At 41.0% G+C, this 17,776-nt stretch overlaps 1 protein-coding gene across 1 annotated transcript in view; it reads right to left on the bottom strand.

Annotated features, from left to right (window-relative positions):
- The window catches only part of scarf2 (scavenger receptor class F, member 2), a 79,333-nt gene that overhangs the window by 34,335 nt on the left and 27,222 nt on the right, over positions 1-17,776 (bottom strand). Inside the window, exons 4-6 of the mRNA XM_061981804.1 lie at positions 10,925-11,444; positions 2,085-2,303; positions 1,887-2,015 (exon numbers count right to left, since the gene is read on the bottom strand). Of these exons, the coding sequence (XP_061837788.1) occupies positions 1,887-2,015; positions 2,085-2,303; positions 10,925-11,444 (868 nt within the window). The remainder of the gene's footprint in view (positions 1-1,886; positions 2,016-2,084; positions 2,304-10,924; positions 11,445-17,776) is intronic.

Here is a 17,776-nt window from a genome sequence, read left to right as displayed (position 1 = left end):
TGTATCTGCCTCACACAATACGAAGGTCCTGAGTAGTCTTGGGTTCAATCCCGGGCTCGGGATCTTTCTGTGTGGAGTTTGCATGTCCTCCCCGTGACTGCGTGGGTTCCCTCCAGGCACTCCGGCTTCCTCCCACTTTCAAAGACATGCACCTGGGGATAAGTTGATTGGCAACACTAAATTGGCCCTAGTGTGTAGATGTGAGTGTGAATGTTGTCTGTCTATCTGTGTTGGCCCTGCGATGAGGTGGCGACTTGTCCAGGGTGTACCCCGCCTTCCGCCCGATTGTAGCTGAGATAGGCTCCAGAGCCCCCCACGACCCCAAAGGGAATAAGCGGTAGAAAATGGATGGATGGAGGGTTGTACGGTATACCGGTACTAGTATAGTATCGCGGTACTACTGAATCAAAAACGGTACTATACTCTGAGAAGTACCGGTTCGACATTTTTTCCCCCTTTTTTTTTTTAACGGGCATGACGGCGCGTCGTCACCATACTTACCAATCCCGATTTTCCCGGGAGACTCCAGAATTTCAGTGCCCCTCCCGAAAATCTCCCGGGGCAACCATTCTCCCGAATTTCTCCCGATTTCCACCCGGACAACCTGAAACCTTCACCCCTTAACAGCAGCATGCTGTCCAGGCGTCCGCTTTTCCTCCATATAAACAGCGTACCAGCCCAGTCACATATATACCACATGGGCTCAGGAACACTTCAGAAACCCACTGTCAGTAACTACAGTTGTCACTACATCTGTAAGTGCAAGTTAAAACTCTCATATGCAAGGCAAAAACCGTTTATCAACAACACCCAGAAACACCGTCGGCTTCGCTGGGCCTGAGCTCATCTAAGATGGACTGATGCAAAATGGAAAAGTGTTCTGTGGCCTGACGAGTCCACATTTCAAATTGTTTTTGGAAACTGTGGACGTCGTGTCCTCCGGACCAAAAAGGAAAAGAACCATCTGGATTGTTATAGGCGCAAAGTTGAAAAGCCAGCATCTGTGATGGTATGGGGGTGTATTAGTGCCCAAAACATGGGTAACTTACTGTGAAGGCGCCATTAATGCTGAAAGGTACATACAGGTTTTGGAGCAACATATGTTGCCATCCAAGCAACGTTATCATGGACGCCCCTGCTTATTTCAGCAAGACAATGCCAAGCCACGTGTTACATCAACGTGGCTTCATAGTCAAAGAGTGCGGGTACTAGACTGGCCTGCCTGTAGTCCAGACCTGTCTCCCATTGAAAATGTGTGGTGCATTATGAAGCCTAAAATACCACAACGGAGACCCCGGACTGTTGAACAACTTAAGCTGTACATCAAGCAAGAATGGGAAAGAATTCCACCTGAGAAGCTTAAAAAATGTGTCTCCTCTGTTCCCAAACGTTTACTGAGTATTGTTAAAAGGAAAGGCCATGTAACACAGTGGTGAACATGCCCTTTCCCAACTACTTTGGCACGTGTTGCAGCCATGAAATTCTAAGTTAATTGTTATTTGCAAAGAAAAAATAAAGTTTATGAGTTTGAACATCAAATATCTTGTCTTTGTAGTGCATTCAATTGAATATGGGTTTGAAAAGCATTTGCAAATCATTGTATTCCGTTTATATTTGCATCTAACACAATTTCCCAACTCATATGGAAACGGGGTTTGTAGATAAATGGAGCGGAGTAAAAGTAGCGTTTCTTCTCTATAAATATACTCAAGTAAAAGTAAAAGTATGTTGCATTAAAACTACTCTTAGAAGTACAATTAATCCCAAAAGTTACTCAAGTAGATGTAACAGAGTAAATATAGCGTGTTACTACCCACCTCTGCCCAGGACTATTTACAGAATAATTTAGGTTTCATTAAACAGCAGATGTTGGTGTTACAACTTACTAGGTTCCGTAGAAACCCTGGTCACACAGGCACTCTCCGGTGACAACGTGACAGTTGACGTTGAAACAGTGGCTGCAGTTGTTCTGGCAGTTCTCGCCGTACGTGCCGTTGGGACAGCGCACCTCACACCTGGGACGTCAAGCAAACATGCGAGGTGTGAGTCGGGGGGCCAAGATGGCGGCGTGGAGACTACCTTACCTGTCCCCGATCCAGCCGGGGTTGCAGTGCGAGCACTTGCCCTGGATGGGGTCGCAGTGGTGGCCGTCCTTGCAGGTGGGACACGCTTCCTGGCAGCTATCGCCGAAGAAGCCTTTGGAGCAGAGTTGGTCGCACCGCGTCCCGTTCCAGCCTCGCTCGCACGTGACGCAGCGTCCCTCCGTCACCTTGCACGGCTGCTGGCCTTTGCAGTGTCCGCACCTGAGGAGCACGGTTGACACTGAGCACTCCTCTCCTCTCTTTTATTTAAAGCTTTGTTGACCTCGCCCTCATTTAATAGCCTGGGTAACATTGAGTTTTAACTCCATCCTTGACGCTTTATAGCATTGGAATCACGCACAGTGCATGAAAGGTAAATCACTTAGGGCTTGGACGTCTTGGCTAATGCGAACAGCAATTCCCAAATCTCACTTTACTGCTGCCTCATTAAGTCTATTTTAGGGGTTAGCGTATATATCACATCTAAGTGAGAGCATAAAACAGCAGCAACCCGTCATGCGGCACATAAGGTGATTGAACATTTAGCATCTGTAAAACAGCACATTTAGTATCTTTGCTGCTGTGCACTTTGCTGGTTTAGTGCTGCTATGTGTGCATTGTGCGCTGGAAAAAACGTCCCTTTTAAAAAAAAGTTATTTTTGCTTGTCATGAGCAAAATGCAATGCAACAAGTCAAAACTGTCTTGGTTGAATTTCTTGAAATAAGACATTATATTTAAGCCAATTTAAAAGTGATTTTGAAATTAGCAATTATCATTAGCTATACTTACTTGTATTGAGAAATGTCGTGTCTCATAAAAAACTTGTGATGCTCAAAAGTAGTATTTTCTTCCTACAAGTTCTTATGTCTGACTGAAAAATTACTATTCAGGGGATTGTGACTTGTATTATAAATTTGTTTAGATATTTTGACTCGCAATTGGGAATATATACTTGGTGAGATTGTGAGTTTTTGTATGTATATATATATATCCATCCATCCATCCATTCTCCACCGCTTATTCCCTAAATATATATATATATATATATATATATATATATATATATATATATATATATATATATATATATATATATATATATATATATATATATATATATATATGTATGTATATATATATATATATATATATATATATAAATATATATATATGTATATATATACATATATATACAGTGTTGGGTTAGTTACTGAAAAGCAGTAACTAGTTACAGTTACTAGTTACTTCATTTCAAAAGTAACTCAGTTACTAACTCAGTTACTTACACCAAAAAGTAATGCGTTACTGTGAAAAGTAACTATTTAGTTACTTCTTTTTTCTTTTTTTTTTAAAGCTCCAATTAATGCCCTTTTAGCCTTCATTTCAGTACTGTTATTGCACTGGAGAATAATACAATCTGTTGATCAACTTGACATGCATTTGCATCACTCAACTCTGCTAAGTCATGTGGTCTACATACAACACACAAAGACAAAGATATGTTACAAAGGCCAATTTGTTTCTGGCCAGAACAAATTGACAAAACTATTTTAAATAGCTGCAACATAACATACATAAGTAACAAACAGCATAATAACAGCATAGATGTAAACCAAGAAAGGCACACACTACATACACAAAGTCTAACCAGGCATTTTCTTCCTCAAGTAATTCTTATACAAAATCATGTCTGAAACCCAGAACACTACACATTTCCCCAGTTTTAGTTTAGAGATAAGGAAAGATTGGCCTGGCCCACTAGGATCCCTCTTTATGTTTGTGAACTTTATAATCTATACATTTAGAGTGATGTGATAATCAAACACTCTAGAAGTCTAGAATGAAAGAGTACATAAGAGAATTGACAGCAACGTTCCCTCTCAGGAGCGCGCATGTGCAATTGCGCACTGCTCAAGCGTCCTCTGCGCACAGCAAATCTATGCCATGCACAAAATCAAATAAAAAAATAAGCGCATAACAATTTTCGACACGACACGGACACGACAGAGAAAACCGTTTTCGTCATCATTGTTCAAATATTGTAATGTCTGTCGAGACGCTTTGAGGACATGAATTCCATCCATCACTTTACTGAGCAAAACTCTTTACTGTTGGCCATAAACACATCACCAAAACATTAGTAAAAAAAATGATATCTAGCAAAACTGGTCATTTTCTGCAGTACAAACCAGACCAAAAGCAACTTTGTTATATCAACAGCAGCCGCTCGCTCTCTCACGTGCGCCAACACTTGCACATATGGCACTTAGCCAGTGATGCGTTTACAGCCACACAAAAAGTCGGACAACTCCAACACCACACATAAAGTGTCATTCCAGGTCGTTACACTATGATTTACCAATCAAATGTGTGCTTATTCTAGTGTCATTTATTAGGAATCTTAATTTATAAATATTAATCATGAAATGCTGTTAGTATATTAAATAAATACTAATAAAAATATATTTTTTACAAACAGGAAGTTGCAGGAATGTACACATGATCCCCTGCTTACATCTCATTGTGCAACATGTGAATGTTTTAATGGGAACTAAATGCAATGTCTGAAATGGGTACAAATTATTTCCAAAGCAGGACCTCCACCCAGACAAACAATACAAGTACACAGTTCATGAAAAACAATATTTTTTGTTATTGTCATTATAAGTGGGCCTAAACACTTATATTAGAAATGGAAATGACTGCTGTCATTTGATTCTAATAATAAGAGAATGTTGTCTGTCTATCTGTGTTGGCCCTGTGATGAGGTGGGGACTTGTCCAGGGTGTACCCTGCCTTCCGCCCGAATGCAGCTGAGATAGACTCCAGCGACCCCGAAAGGGACAAGCGGTAGAAAATGGATGGATGGATGGAGATGTAAGTTGTTATTTAGTGAGGTTTGGGACAGGTGTGCTGCTGGTGTAGCCACAGTGTGCACATCTAAAGTTGCTCACATGGACTCCACTCAATGCTCAGGGACTTTTTGCATTTGCTCACACATGAACAATTAGAGGGAACATTGATTGACAGAGTGTGTACCTTCAGCGGTGAATGGTGGTGGTGGTGGAGGTGAAGTGGCATCAGAGTCTCTGTCTCTCTTTACTAGCTTCGTCGAAGCATGTTGCTATGTAGCTTGTTTCAGCAGATTTGAATTGCTGTTTTGGGCAGTAGATGGCATCTTTGATCCAAAGCACAATTTACATTTAACTAAAATGTTATTTTCTTTGTGCTCGACAAAAGAAAAGTAGTGAAAATATCTCCATGTTAGCAAACTCGACTTCTGGCTCCGCCATGATCAGACACGCCCCCCCCCCCCCCCCCCCCCCCCCCCCTCGCTCCCCACACTCACACTCAGACACACCCACACAGAGCGCATGTCTCTCTCTCTTCTCCGGCTTGTGACACAAGAAGAATCAGAACGACACAGCAGCCCTCCGATAAAACACACTTTATACTACATAAAAAGTAACGTAAAATAACGCAGTAACGCATCATGTAGTAACGGTAACGGAGTTACTGAATATAAAAAAATAACGCGTTAGATTACTAGTTACCGCCGAAACTAACGGCGTTACAGTAACGCGTTACAAAGTGTGTTAGTCCCAACACTGTATATATATATATATATATATGAATATATATATATATATATATATATATATATATATATATATATGAATATATATATATATATATGAATATATATATATATATACATATACATATACATATACACACATATATATATATATATATATATATATATATGAATATATATATATATATACATATACATATACACACATATATCTATATCTTTATATATATATATATATATATATATTTATATATATATATATATATATATATATACCGTCTGATGATATCAAGTCCTCCTAGCCAAGGCTCCATTAACCTAAGGTGAATGAAGAGGAAAGCATCACTGGATGTAATACAATCATATATTTCTGGGAAACCAGGGACTTCCAGGAAAGCCTGGATGGCAACCGAGGAAGTTCGGTGACTCTGGAAAGACAGATGACCTCCAGGAAAGACTGGCGTGGGTGGATGAGGCCAGCAATCTCATGCACGACACTCGTAAGAGGGCATCAACCCAAGCTACAGAAGTTAACAATGAGCAATACCCCCAGAGTCTCCTGAGAGGGGGGGAGGATGAGAGACTCAACGGGACAGGAATGGATCACGAACAAAGAGACGGCTCACCCAAACAACATTAACTGGAGAGGTATCGGTAGTAAAGTGTCATTGCGGAAAGACCTGCAAAAACACAAGAGGGCTTAAAATACACCAAGTCAGGACCACATGTGGAAAAGGGGGGAGGGCAACGCACAGCGGTAGCACCAGGTGAGACACAGGAGAGCTACAGGCAGGAAGTGCCCCACAGCACTGGATATCTCTCAGCACCTGTGCCACCTCAAGACCTCAGACGGGATCCACCAGATACCTCTGCAGAGAGCCAAACCCACCCTGTGAGGGAACAAATTAAGTGGCCCAAGATGAGTGACACCAAAGAATGGAACCAACTAGACGAAGACCTCAACAAAGTGCTAGAAGCCACACTAGCAGGAACAGCTGAACAGAAAGTCAATACACTCACAACAATAACGTACTATCTGGCAAGGGAGCGTTTTGGGATGAGGACAAGAAGGTTAACACCAAAATGCCGCCTCAGCTAAGCAGAAGAGAAAGAGAAAACCATCGCCTAAGGAAGGAAATCAAAACTCTAAACAAACTGCCACTGTCGAGGAAAAGGAAGGCATCAATGATCTGACAAGGCAACTCCGGGAACGTCTTTGCAGACTCCGTAGAGCAGAACACATTCGTAAGAGGAGGAAGGAGAGGGAGAACAGAAGAGCAGAGTTCACCAAAGACCCTTTCAGATTCACCAGGAAACTACTGGGTGAAGCAAAATCTGGAAGGCTTACCAGCTCCAGGGAAGATGTGTAGGCGTTCTTAAGGGAAACCCACAATGACACCTGCAAAAATCAGGCCCTGGGTGCCAGCCATAACATCGACAGCTTGGAAAAACCAAGAAAGGAGCTCAACATCAGTGAACCATCCTGGAAGGAAATCCAAGAGGTGGTTAAAAAGGCCAGAACAGGATCTTCTCCTGGCCCCAGTTGTATACCCTACAAAGTTTATAAGAAATGCCCGATGCTCCTTCGGAGGCTGTGGATGCTGTTCCGGAGAATCTGGAAAAAGGGCACTATTCCATCATGCTGGAATAAGGCAGAAGGCTGTTTTGTGCCAAAGGAAGAGAACTCCTTAATAATAAATCAATTCCGTACAATATAGCTTCTAAACGTAGAAGGCAAAATCTTCTTTTCTGTACTGGCAAAAAGGATGACCTTAAACATGACGGATAATGGATATGTTGACACCTCTATCCAGAAAGGTGGAATTCCAGGCTTCTCTGGATGCCTGGAACACATCGGAGTTCTCAGTCAGATGATCCGGGAGGCCAAAGCAAGCAAAGGGAACCTGACAGTTGTCTGGCTCGATCTGGCTAACGCCTACGGAGCAATCCCTCACGCCCTCATTCACACTGCACTAGACCATTACCACATCCCTCTGCACATCAAGGGAATGATAACCAGCTACTTTGGAGGCATCCAAATACGGTTCAAAACAGCCAATATCACAACTCAGTGGCAAAACCTGGAAAAGGGAATCATAACTGGATGTACAATCTCCCCCATCCTCCTCATCATGGGTATGAACCTTCTCATAACAGCTGCTGTGAAAGAAGCCAGAGGACCAGCAATGGAATCAAGCATTCGACAACCGCCAATAAGAGGTTACATGGACGATCTCACCGTGATGACCACAACCCATGTGGAGGCGAGATGGGTGCTAACAGTTCTGGACCACATGGCAACATGGTCCAGAATGAAGTTTAAGCCCAAAAAATCAAGGAGCATGGTGATCCGGAAAGGTAAACTGACGAACAGGTTCAAGCTGTAAGTGCAAGGAGAAGTGATTCCATCGATTGAGGAGAACCCTATAAAGTCCCTTGGAAAGTGGTTTGACAGCTCACTTACTGACAGGAACAACATCACCAGTACAGAGAAGCAGACAGAGGAGTGGCTGAGGAGGATTGAAAAATCAGGGATCCCTGGTAAATTTAAAACATGGCTCTACCAACATGGACTGTTACCAAGACTCATGTGGCTGTTGACGGTGTATGACATCCCTATGACATGTGTAGGAGTGGAGAGAAAGATCAATAAGTACCTCAGAAAATGGCTGGGAATCCCTCCAAGCTTCACATCAGCAGGCCTCTACATAAGATCAGGACAGCTCCAGCTTCCCTTGTCATCCGTTGTTGAGGAATTCAAGGTAGCAAAATGCAGAGTCTTAATGATATACAGAGACTCCCAGGATGAACAAGTCAAACACGCAGGCGTCACTACGAGATCAGGGCGCAAGAGGGCAGCTGACAGATCTGTTGCACAAGCTGAGAGCATATTGAGGCTACGTGACATCATAGGAACACCATGCACAGGAAGACAAGGTCTTGGAACTTCCCATGTCCAACAGTGGAGTAAGGCAGAACCCAGGGAAAGAAGAGCTATGATCCAGGAGGAAGTACGAAACCTGGAAGAGGAAGGTCGAAAATCAAGAGCAGTGGAACTAGCGTCCCAGGGAGCCTGGACTAAATGGGACCTCTCTAAGAGAAAGATCACATGGGCGGATCTATGGAAGCTGGAACCATTCCGCATCTCTTTCTTGCTGAGATCAGTGTGTCATACACCGACTCCAACAAACTTGCACAGGTGGGGCATGAGAGAGGATCCACTATGCAAGCTTTGCGGGCAGAAGGGTACCATGGCGCACATCCTGTCAGGGTTTAAAACAGCACTCACCCAAAGGAGATACAGATGGTGTCATGACAAGGTGCTCATGACACTGGCTAACACCCTGGAGCAGCAGAAATGCAAGAAACGGCAACCACAAGGGAGAACAAGATCAATCCAGTTTGTGAGGGAGGGAGAAAAGCCACCAACCACAGCAACATCAAGGAAGAGCCTACTGCAAATGGCCTGTTCCTGGGACATGAAGGTAGACCTCGGAGGAAGGCTGAAGTTCCCCCAGGTTGTCCAGACAACCCTGAGGCCGGACGTGGTGCTGTGGCCTGAAGAGGCAAAGAAGATCATTCTCATAGAACTCACAGTCCCATAGGAAGAAAGGTGCGACCAAGCCTTTGAAAGGAAAAGTGCCAAATACCAGGACCTTTTGAATGACTGCAGGGGAAAAGGATGGCAGGCATGGCTGTTCCCGGTCGAGGTCGGCTGCAGAGGATTCACTGCCCAGTCGGTATGGAGAATGCTCACAGCCTTGGGAATAACAGGGAAGGAGAGAAAGACAGCAGCTGGCAGGATGGGGGAGGCAGCAGAGAGAGCCTCTTGCTGGTTATGGAGCAGGAGAGACGAGATGAGCTGGAAGCCAGGAGGAGGAGATAGGCAGTGACTTGGCCACCACTGCCGGCCCACCAGCGGTAGGGTGTTGCGGTTCAGGGTCGAAACACCCAATGACCGCTGGATACCGTCTGATGATATCAAGTCCTCCTGGCCAAGGCTCCATTCACCTAAGGTGAATGAAGAGGAAAGCATCTCCGGATGTAATACAATCATCTTATATATATATATATATATATATATATATATATATATATATATATATATATATATATATATATATATATATATATATATATATATATATATATATATATATATATATATATATATGTAAGTACATATATGTATATATAAATATAAATATATATATATTTATATAATAAATCTGTCTATGTCTATGTCTATATCTGTCTATAAATCTGTTTATATAATGTAATCTGTCTCATTGCAGATTAGGCAAACTGCCTTTTCCTTACACTGAACAAAAAAAAAGTCATATGTCTACTGATATTTAACAATTCTACACTCGGAGTCTATTTTACGCTTCCCCAACGATTTTGTCATTTTTTTGCCTCGTGCACTAATTGACTGAAAGAGGGCACACTTGCCACGCGCTCGGCCGACAGTGCTGTGCAAGCGTGACGACGTTGGGAAACTGCATTTTTAGACAATATGCGGTAGAAAATGGATTGATGGATGGGCTAGAAAGGACAGATTAAAAAAATAATAATTAAAAACAAATTAATAATAATAATTTTTTTTTTTATACTCGCGACTACCCACAGGCCGTATTTTGGACGCTGGCGGGCCGTATCTGGCTTGTGGGTCGTAGTTTGATTTGCCTGAGTGGCTAGACATGACAGATTAAAAAAAGAAAGAAAACAAACAAACATTTTAATCGATTATGAATCATTACAAATAAGAATTGCAAATAATTGAAAAATCTTTTTTTTTTGATACTACTATCATATAGGGACGGCGTGGCGCAGTGGGAGAGTGGCCGTGCGCAACCCAAGGGTCCCTGGTTCAATCCCCACCTAGTACCAACCTCGTCATGTCCGTTGTGTCCTGAGCAAGACACTTCACCCTTGCTCCTGATGGGTGCTGGTTAGCGCCTTGCATGGCAGCTCCCTCCATCAGTGTGTGAATGTGTGTGTGAATGGGTAAATGTGGAAGTAGTGTCAAAGCGCTTTGAGTACCTTGAAGGTAGAAAAGCGCTATACAAGTACAGCCCATTTATCATTTATTTATTTATATCACAGAAAAAAAAGTGTTGTAATGTGGGTTGGGGCGGGGGTCCAACATACATTCCGTTTAAGGCCCTAATTTTGCGTTCAAGTCTCTTCCTACATTGTGTATGCGTGATTTACCCTAAAGCAGAACAACAACATTTTCCTCACTTGTTTCTGCAGTTCTGCCCGTAGAAGCCCGCCGGACATGGCTCCCTGCAGAACTTCCCCCGGTACCCCGGTGTGCAGGTGCACGAGCCATCGGCTGGGTTGCACTTTCCGTGGATGCACTGGCAGTACCGCTCGCACCGGGGCCCCCACATCCTCTCCCGGCACTGGCAGCGCTGCGTGAACTGATCGCACGGCGAGTTGTTGCAGTTGCACTGGATGGCGCAGTTCCGCCCCGTCCAGCCGGGACTGCACAGGCAGCGGCCGGTCATCGGGTCGCACAGCGAGTTGGCGCTGCAGTAGCAGTTGTTGTTGCACTGCGGGCCCCAGACGCCCGGGTGACAAGTGCAGACGCCGGTGTCCTGGTCGCACTTGCCCTTCTGGCACATGCACGCGTTCTCGCAGTTGGGCCCCCAGCGGTTGTGGTTGCACGTGCACTTGCCAGTCAGGTCGTCGCACTGGCCGTTGGGGTAACAATGGCATTTCCCCTTACAATCTGGGCCCCAAAACTGGGCGGGACACTCTGTTTGGAGACAGTGCAGGAACATTAGTCAACAACCTGAGTAAAATAGGACAATCACATGCAGCTATGGAATATAAACTCTCAATGCCACACAAATGTCACATTTTTATGCAGAAGCTCCTGGTTTTTCAGCAATTGAACATGCAAACATTTGCAAAAAAAGCACCACTTAAAGATGTTTAGTATTTAAAGAATTGACAAATTATAGAGTTGACATAAATACATACCCCATTTATCCAAATTAATCACTATGTCTGTTTCAGTCACTATGTTATTTAGTCACTACAGTAATTACAACTTGTATTCACATCCACAGGAGCCACATGGGTTAGCCTGCTCTATACAGTATTTACAAGCAACCTTACTAGTGTTCACTTCACAGCCACAGATGGTTCATGTAGTTATTGACATTATTTACACATTACTTTGTCTGTTTCAGTCACTATGTTATTTAGTCCCTACAGTAATTATAACTTGTATTCACATCCACAGGAACCACATGGGTTAGCCTACTCTATACAGTATTTACAACCTTACTAGTGTCCACTTCACAGCCACAGATGGTTCATCTAGTTATTGACATTATTTACACATTACTTTGTCTGTTTCAGTCACTATGTTATTTAGTCCCTACAGTAATTATAACTTGTATTCACATCCACAGGAACCACATGGGTTAGCCTACTCTATACAGTATTTAAAACCTTACTGGTGTTCACTTCACAGCCACAGATGGTTCATCTAGTTATTTACATTATTTACACATTACTTTATCTGGTTCAGTCACCATGTTATTTAGTCACTACAGCAATTACGACTTGTGTTCACATCCACAGGAACCACATGTGTTAGCCTACTCTGTACAGTATTTACAACCTTACTAGTGTTCCCTTTGAAGCCACAGATGGTTCATCTAGTAATTGACATTATTTACACATTACTTTGTCTGTTTCAGTCACTGTTATTTAGTCACTACAGTAATTACAACTTGTGTTGACATCCACTGGAACCAAATGGGTTAGCCTACTCTATACAGTATTTACAACCTTACTAGTGTCCACTTCACAGCCAGAGATGGTTCATCTAGTTATTTACATAATTTACACATTACTTTGTCTGTTTCAGTCACTATGTTATTTAGACACTACAATAAATACAACTTGTGTTCACATCCACAGGAACCACATGGGCTAGCCTACTCTATACAGTATTTCACTTCACTTCACAGCCACAGATGGTTCATCTAATTATTGACATTATTGACACATTACTTTGCTTCATTCACACATTATTTTGGCATTTTTGCTTCGATGGCTCTGACATGAGCCTTCTTGGCAAATTTCTGAGCAGCTTGCATTTTCCTTTTTGTTTCTGCTTTAGTGGATTCTGCCTTGGATTTCCTAGCCAATTTCTGTCTCTTTGACTCCCTCTCCATTTCTAACTGCTCCAAATGCAAAAATTATAAAGAGGACAAACAATGCTTATTCTGTTAGCTAACTTCCTTTATCTGAATAGTCATTTGTGATTTATAGCATGAAATAACAAATATATTGCAGTCATGTTGTTTATGTTTCAAAATTATTCAACTATTCAATGTCAAAATATAAACAGGCTTCGCTAGGTAGCATCGATATTTAAGTTAATGATTTTTAATGGAAAACCGTACATTTTACCACTGGATTATCAAAACTGTAGTTGTTGACAGGTATGGCAAAGAGATATACACGTATTTTCACCCACATTGTCGGTCGGAATAAACGAAAGAAAAAAAGAAAATATTTTGTTTTATTTTTACAGATATAAAAAAGACGGATTTCCAACTATAGACGGAAACATCAAATGCTAACAAGTAGCGTGACTACTGGCTGCAAACAGTAGAGGTGCTGTTGGTTCAGTCTTTGGAAAGTTGTCTATCATGCACAATCCATATGTAAGACAAGAACACATATATGTTTTTCTTCCTTTAATGCATTCTAATTCGTAAATAAACGTGAGCAAAAGTCATCTAAAATGGAAGTAAATTGGAGTTGCTCCATTCCGCCTATATAACTTCAAATTCAGTTAAATTTAAACAACTTTATTAATCCCTCTAGGGGCAATTTATTTTGAGCAGCAGGTTGTCGTGGTTTGAATGGCCGACTCTTGGCCCACAATAAATAAATAATCAGTAAATACATAGACAATACAACACACGTCAACAACATGGAGCTGAGAATGTTAAATCAATATGAAAAAGCTACTGTATGAGGGGAGATCATGTGCAACCACATTGCTTTAAACATTTAAAAATGTGTTTCTTTGGGTTCCACACGATTCAATTCGATCCGATTCGCTTCCTGGGGGTAACGATTCAATTCGGAATCGATTATTGATTCAAAACGATTCTTGATTCAAAATCAATACTTTTTTAATAACATTGGGTGCCAGTTCTGTGATTAACTACAACGGCTTTGATACATTTCTATTTTACTTAAAGGAAAACTGGTTTTGTTTAATAAAATTCTCCCCAAAATTTAATAACATTTACTTTTTATTTTTATTAATCGATTAAGATTTGTCACAAATACCAATCGCGATTAATTCGAAAATCGATACATTTTTTTACACCCCTTATATATATATATATATATATATATATATATATATATATATATATATATATATAACAGCATATATATATATATATATATATATATATATATATATATATATATATATATATATATATATATACACTTTCCCAAAGACAACAACCTAAGAAAAGTATTCAACAAGAACAACATTAAATTGAGCTACAGCTGCATGAACAATATACGACAAATCATCTCAAACCACAACAAAACAATTGCAAATGAGCCGTCGACCCCCAGTCAGAGCGACTCCAAAACCAACAAAGCATGTAACTGTCGAAAGAAACCTGATTGCCCCCTCAACGGGGGGTGCTTACAAACATCAGTTGTCTACCAATCTAAGGTAATACGCAAGGACATTAACACATCCGACACATATGTAGGATTAACCGAGGGTGAATTCAAAACCAGATGGAACAATCACAAGGCTTCTTTCAGGAACAAAAACCTGCGAAATACCACAGAACTCAGCAAACACATTTGGGACCTCAAAGACAATAATGTTGAATATTCAATAACATGGCAAATTCTTGCATCCAGCACACCTTACAATAGTGGTAATAAAAGATGCAACCTATGCTTGAAAGAGAAGCTGTTTATTATTTACCGTCCAGACCCGTCATCCCTCAACATGCGCAGCGAAATTGTAACAACATGCCGCCATAGACGGAAACACCTCCTAGGTAACACATGAGCCAATCACCACGCCCCTAGGCCAGCCTGTACCCACCCACTCTGTGCCCTATATAAACCATGGTATGCGAATGCTCCCATTAAAATCTCCTGACGATTGAGGGTACCCCCCCTCATGAAACAGGCCTGTAGAGATGAAATAGTCTTGTGATTTTTTTCCCCACACATACATATATATATATATATATATATGTGGTCTGTCTATCTGTTTTGGCCCTGATAGACAGACAACATATATATATATATATATATATATATATATATATATATATATATATATATATATATATATATATATATATATATATATATATATATATATATATATATATATATATATATATATATATATATATATATATATATATATATATATATATATACATACATATATATATATATATACATATATATATATATGTTGTCTGTCTATCTGTGTTGGCCCTGCGATGAGGTGGCGACTTGTTCAGGGTGTACCCCGCCTTCTGCCCGAATGCAGCTGAGATAGGCTACAGCACCCCCCGCAACCCCAAAAAGGGACAATCGGTAGAAAATGGATGGATATATATACATATATATATATATATCTTCATATTCATATATATATATATATATATATATATATATATATATATATATATATATAGAGCAGCACGGTGGCGGAGGGGTTAGTGCGTCTGCCTCACAATGCGAAAGGCCCTGGGTTTGATCCTGGGCTCGGGATCTTTCTGTGTGGAGTTTACATGTACTCCCTGTGACTGCGTGGGTTCCCTCCGGGTTCTCTGCACCTGGGGATAGGTTGATTGGCAACACTAAATGGGTCCTAGTGTGTGAATGTGAGTGTGAATGTTGTTTGCCTATCTGTGTTGGCCCTGTGATGCGGTGGAAACTTGTCCAGGGTGTACACCGCCTTCCGCCCGAATGCTGTATATATATATATATATATATATATATATATATATATATATATATATATGTATATATATATATATATATATATATATATATATATATATATATATATATATATATATATATATATATATATATATATATATATATACAGTATATATATATAGTCGTGGTCAAAAGTTTACATACACTTGTAAAGAACATAATGTCATGGCTGTCTTGAGTTTCCAATCATTTCTACAACTCTCATTTTTTTGTGATAGAGTGATTGGAGCACATCTTGTTGGTCACAAAAAACATCCATGAAGTTTGTTTTTTTTATGAATTTATTATGGGTCTACTGAAAATGTGACCAAATCTGCTGGGTCAAAAGTATACATACAGCAATGTTAATATTTGGTTACATGTCCCTTGGCAAGTTTCACTGCAATAAGGCGCTTTTGGTAGCCATCCACAAGCTTCTGGCAAGCTTCTGCTTGAATTTTTGATCACTCCTCTTGACAAAATTGGTGCAGTTCAGCTAAAATTGTTGGTTTTCTGATATGGACTTGTTTCTTCAGCATTGTCCACATGTTCTCAATGGGGTTCAAGTCAGGACTTTGGGAAGGCCATTCTAAAACCTTAATTCTAGCCTGATTTAGTCATTCCTTTACCACTTTTGACGTGTGTTTGGGGTCATTGTCCTGTTGGAACACCCAACTGCGCCCAAGACCCAACCTCCGGACTGATGATTTTAGGTTGTCCTGAAGAATTTGGAGGTAATCCTCCTTTTTCGTTGTCCCATTTACTCTCTGTAAAGCACCAGTTCCATTGGCAGCAAAACAGGCCCAGAGCATAATACTACCCCCACCATGGTTGACGGTAGGGATGGTGTTCCTGGGATTAAAGGCCTTACCTTTTCTCCTCCAAATATTGTTGGGAATTGTGGCCAAACAGCTCACGTTTTGTTTCGTCTGACCACAGAACTTTCCTGCAGAAGGTCTTATCTTTGTCCATGTGATCAACAGCAAACTTGAGATGAGCCTTAAGGTGTCGCTTCTGGAGCAAGAGCTTCCTTTTTACATGGTAGCCTATCAGTCCATGGTGATGCAAAACACGCTTGACTGTGGACACTGACACCAGTGTTCCAGCAGTTTCCAATTCATTGCAGACCTGCTTTTTGGTGGTTCTCGGTGGACTCTTGATCATCCTGACCAATTTTCTCTCAGCAGCAGGTGATAGCTTGCGTTTTCTTCCTGATCGTGGCAGTGACAAAACTGCGCCATGCACTTTATACTTATGAACAATTGTCTGCACAGTTGCTCTTGAGACCTTAAGCTGCTTTGAAATGGCTCCAAGTGACTTTCCTGACTTGTTCAAATCAATGATTTGTTTTTTCAGATCTGTGCTGAGTTCCTTTGACTTTCCCATTGTCACGTTTGTAACCGAATCTAATGACTGCATCACATGAGACCTATTTAAATGGGCTCAGAAAAGTCAACAGGTGTCAACAATCATAATCACTCACATGAAGTTAAGAGGCCATGCCATGAAGCTAATTTGATTTGTTTGTAACTTTTCAAAATCACCAACATTGATAATGTATGTTGCTGTATGTATACTTATGATAAAAACGACAAACGTATAAAGTTAAGTTAAAGTTAAAGTACCAATGATTGTCACACACACACACACTAGGTGTGGCGAAATTATTCTCTGCATTTGACCCATCACCCTTGATCACCCCCTGGGAGGTGACAGCGGTGGCCGCGCCCGGGAATCATTTTTGGGATTTAACCCCCAATTCCAACCCTTGATGCTGAATGCCAAGCAGGGAGGTAATGGGTCCCATTTTTATAGTCTTTGGTATGACTCGGCCGGGGTTTGAACTCACAACAACAGGTCTGACAGAGAAAGAATTTAGTTTCTTGAGAAGATGAATTGTCCTCACTTCTCTATAAAATCTGCATACTCATCAAACTTGAGCTGGCCTTCCCCAAGTATTTGTGTGATGAAACAATGTCCACTTTTTTGTTATCTATAATTCCCTTCTTATGTCTAAAATCAATTCTTATATAGAAAACTAACAAACATCCAAAAGCCTCCATCATTCTTTTT

This window comes from Nerophis lumbriciformis, linkage group LG24, assembly GCF_033978685.3.
Source record: "Nerophis lumbriciformis linkage group LG24, RoL_Nlum_v2.1, whole genome shotgun sequence".
Lineage (NCBI taxonomy): Eukaryota > Metazoa > Chordata > Actinopteri > Syngnathiformes > Syngnathidae > Nerophis > Nerophis lumbriciformis.
The sequence above is the reverse complement of the archived record's forward strand: the minus strand, read 5'-3'. Positions and strand labels throughout refer to the sequence as shown.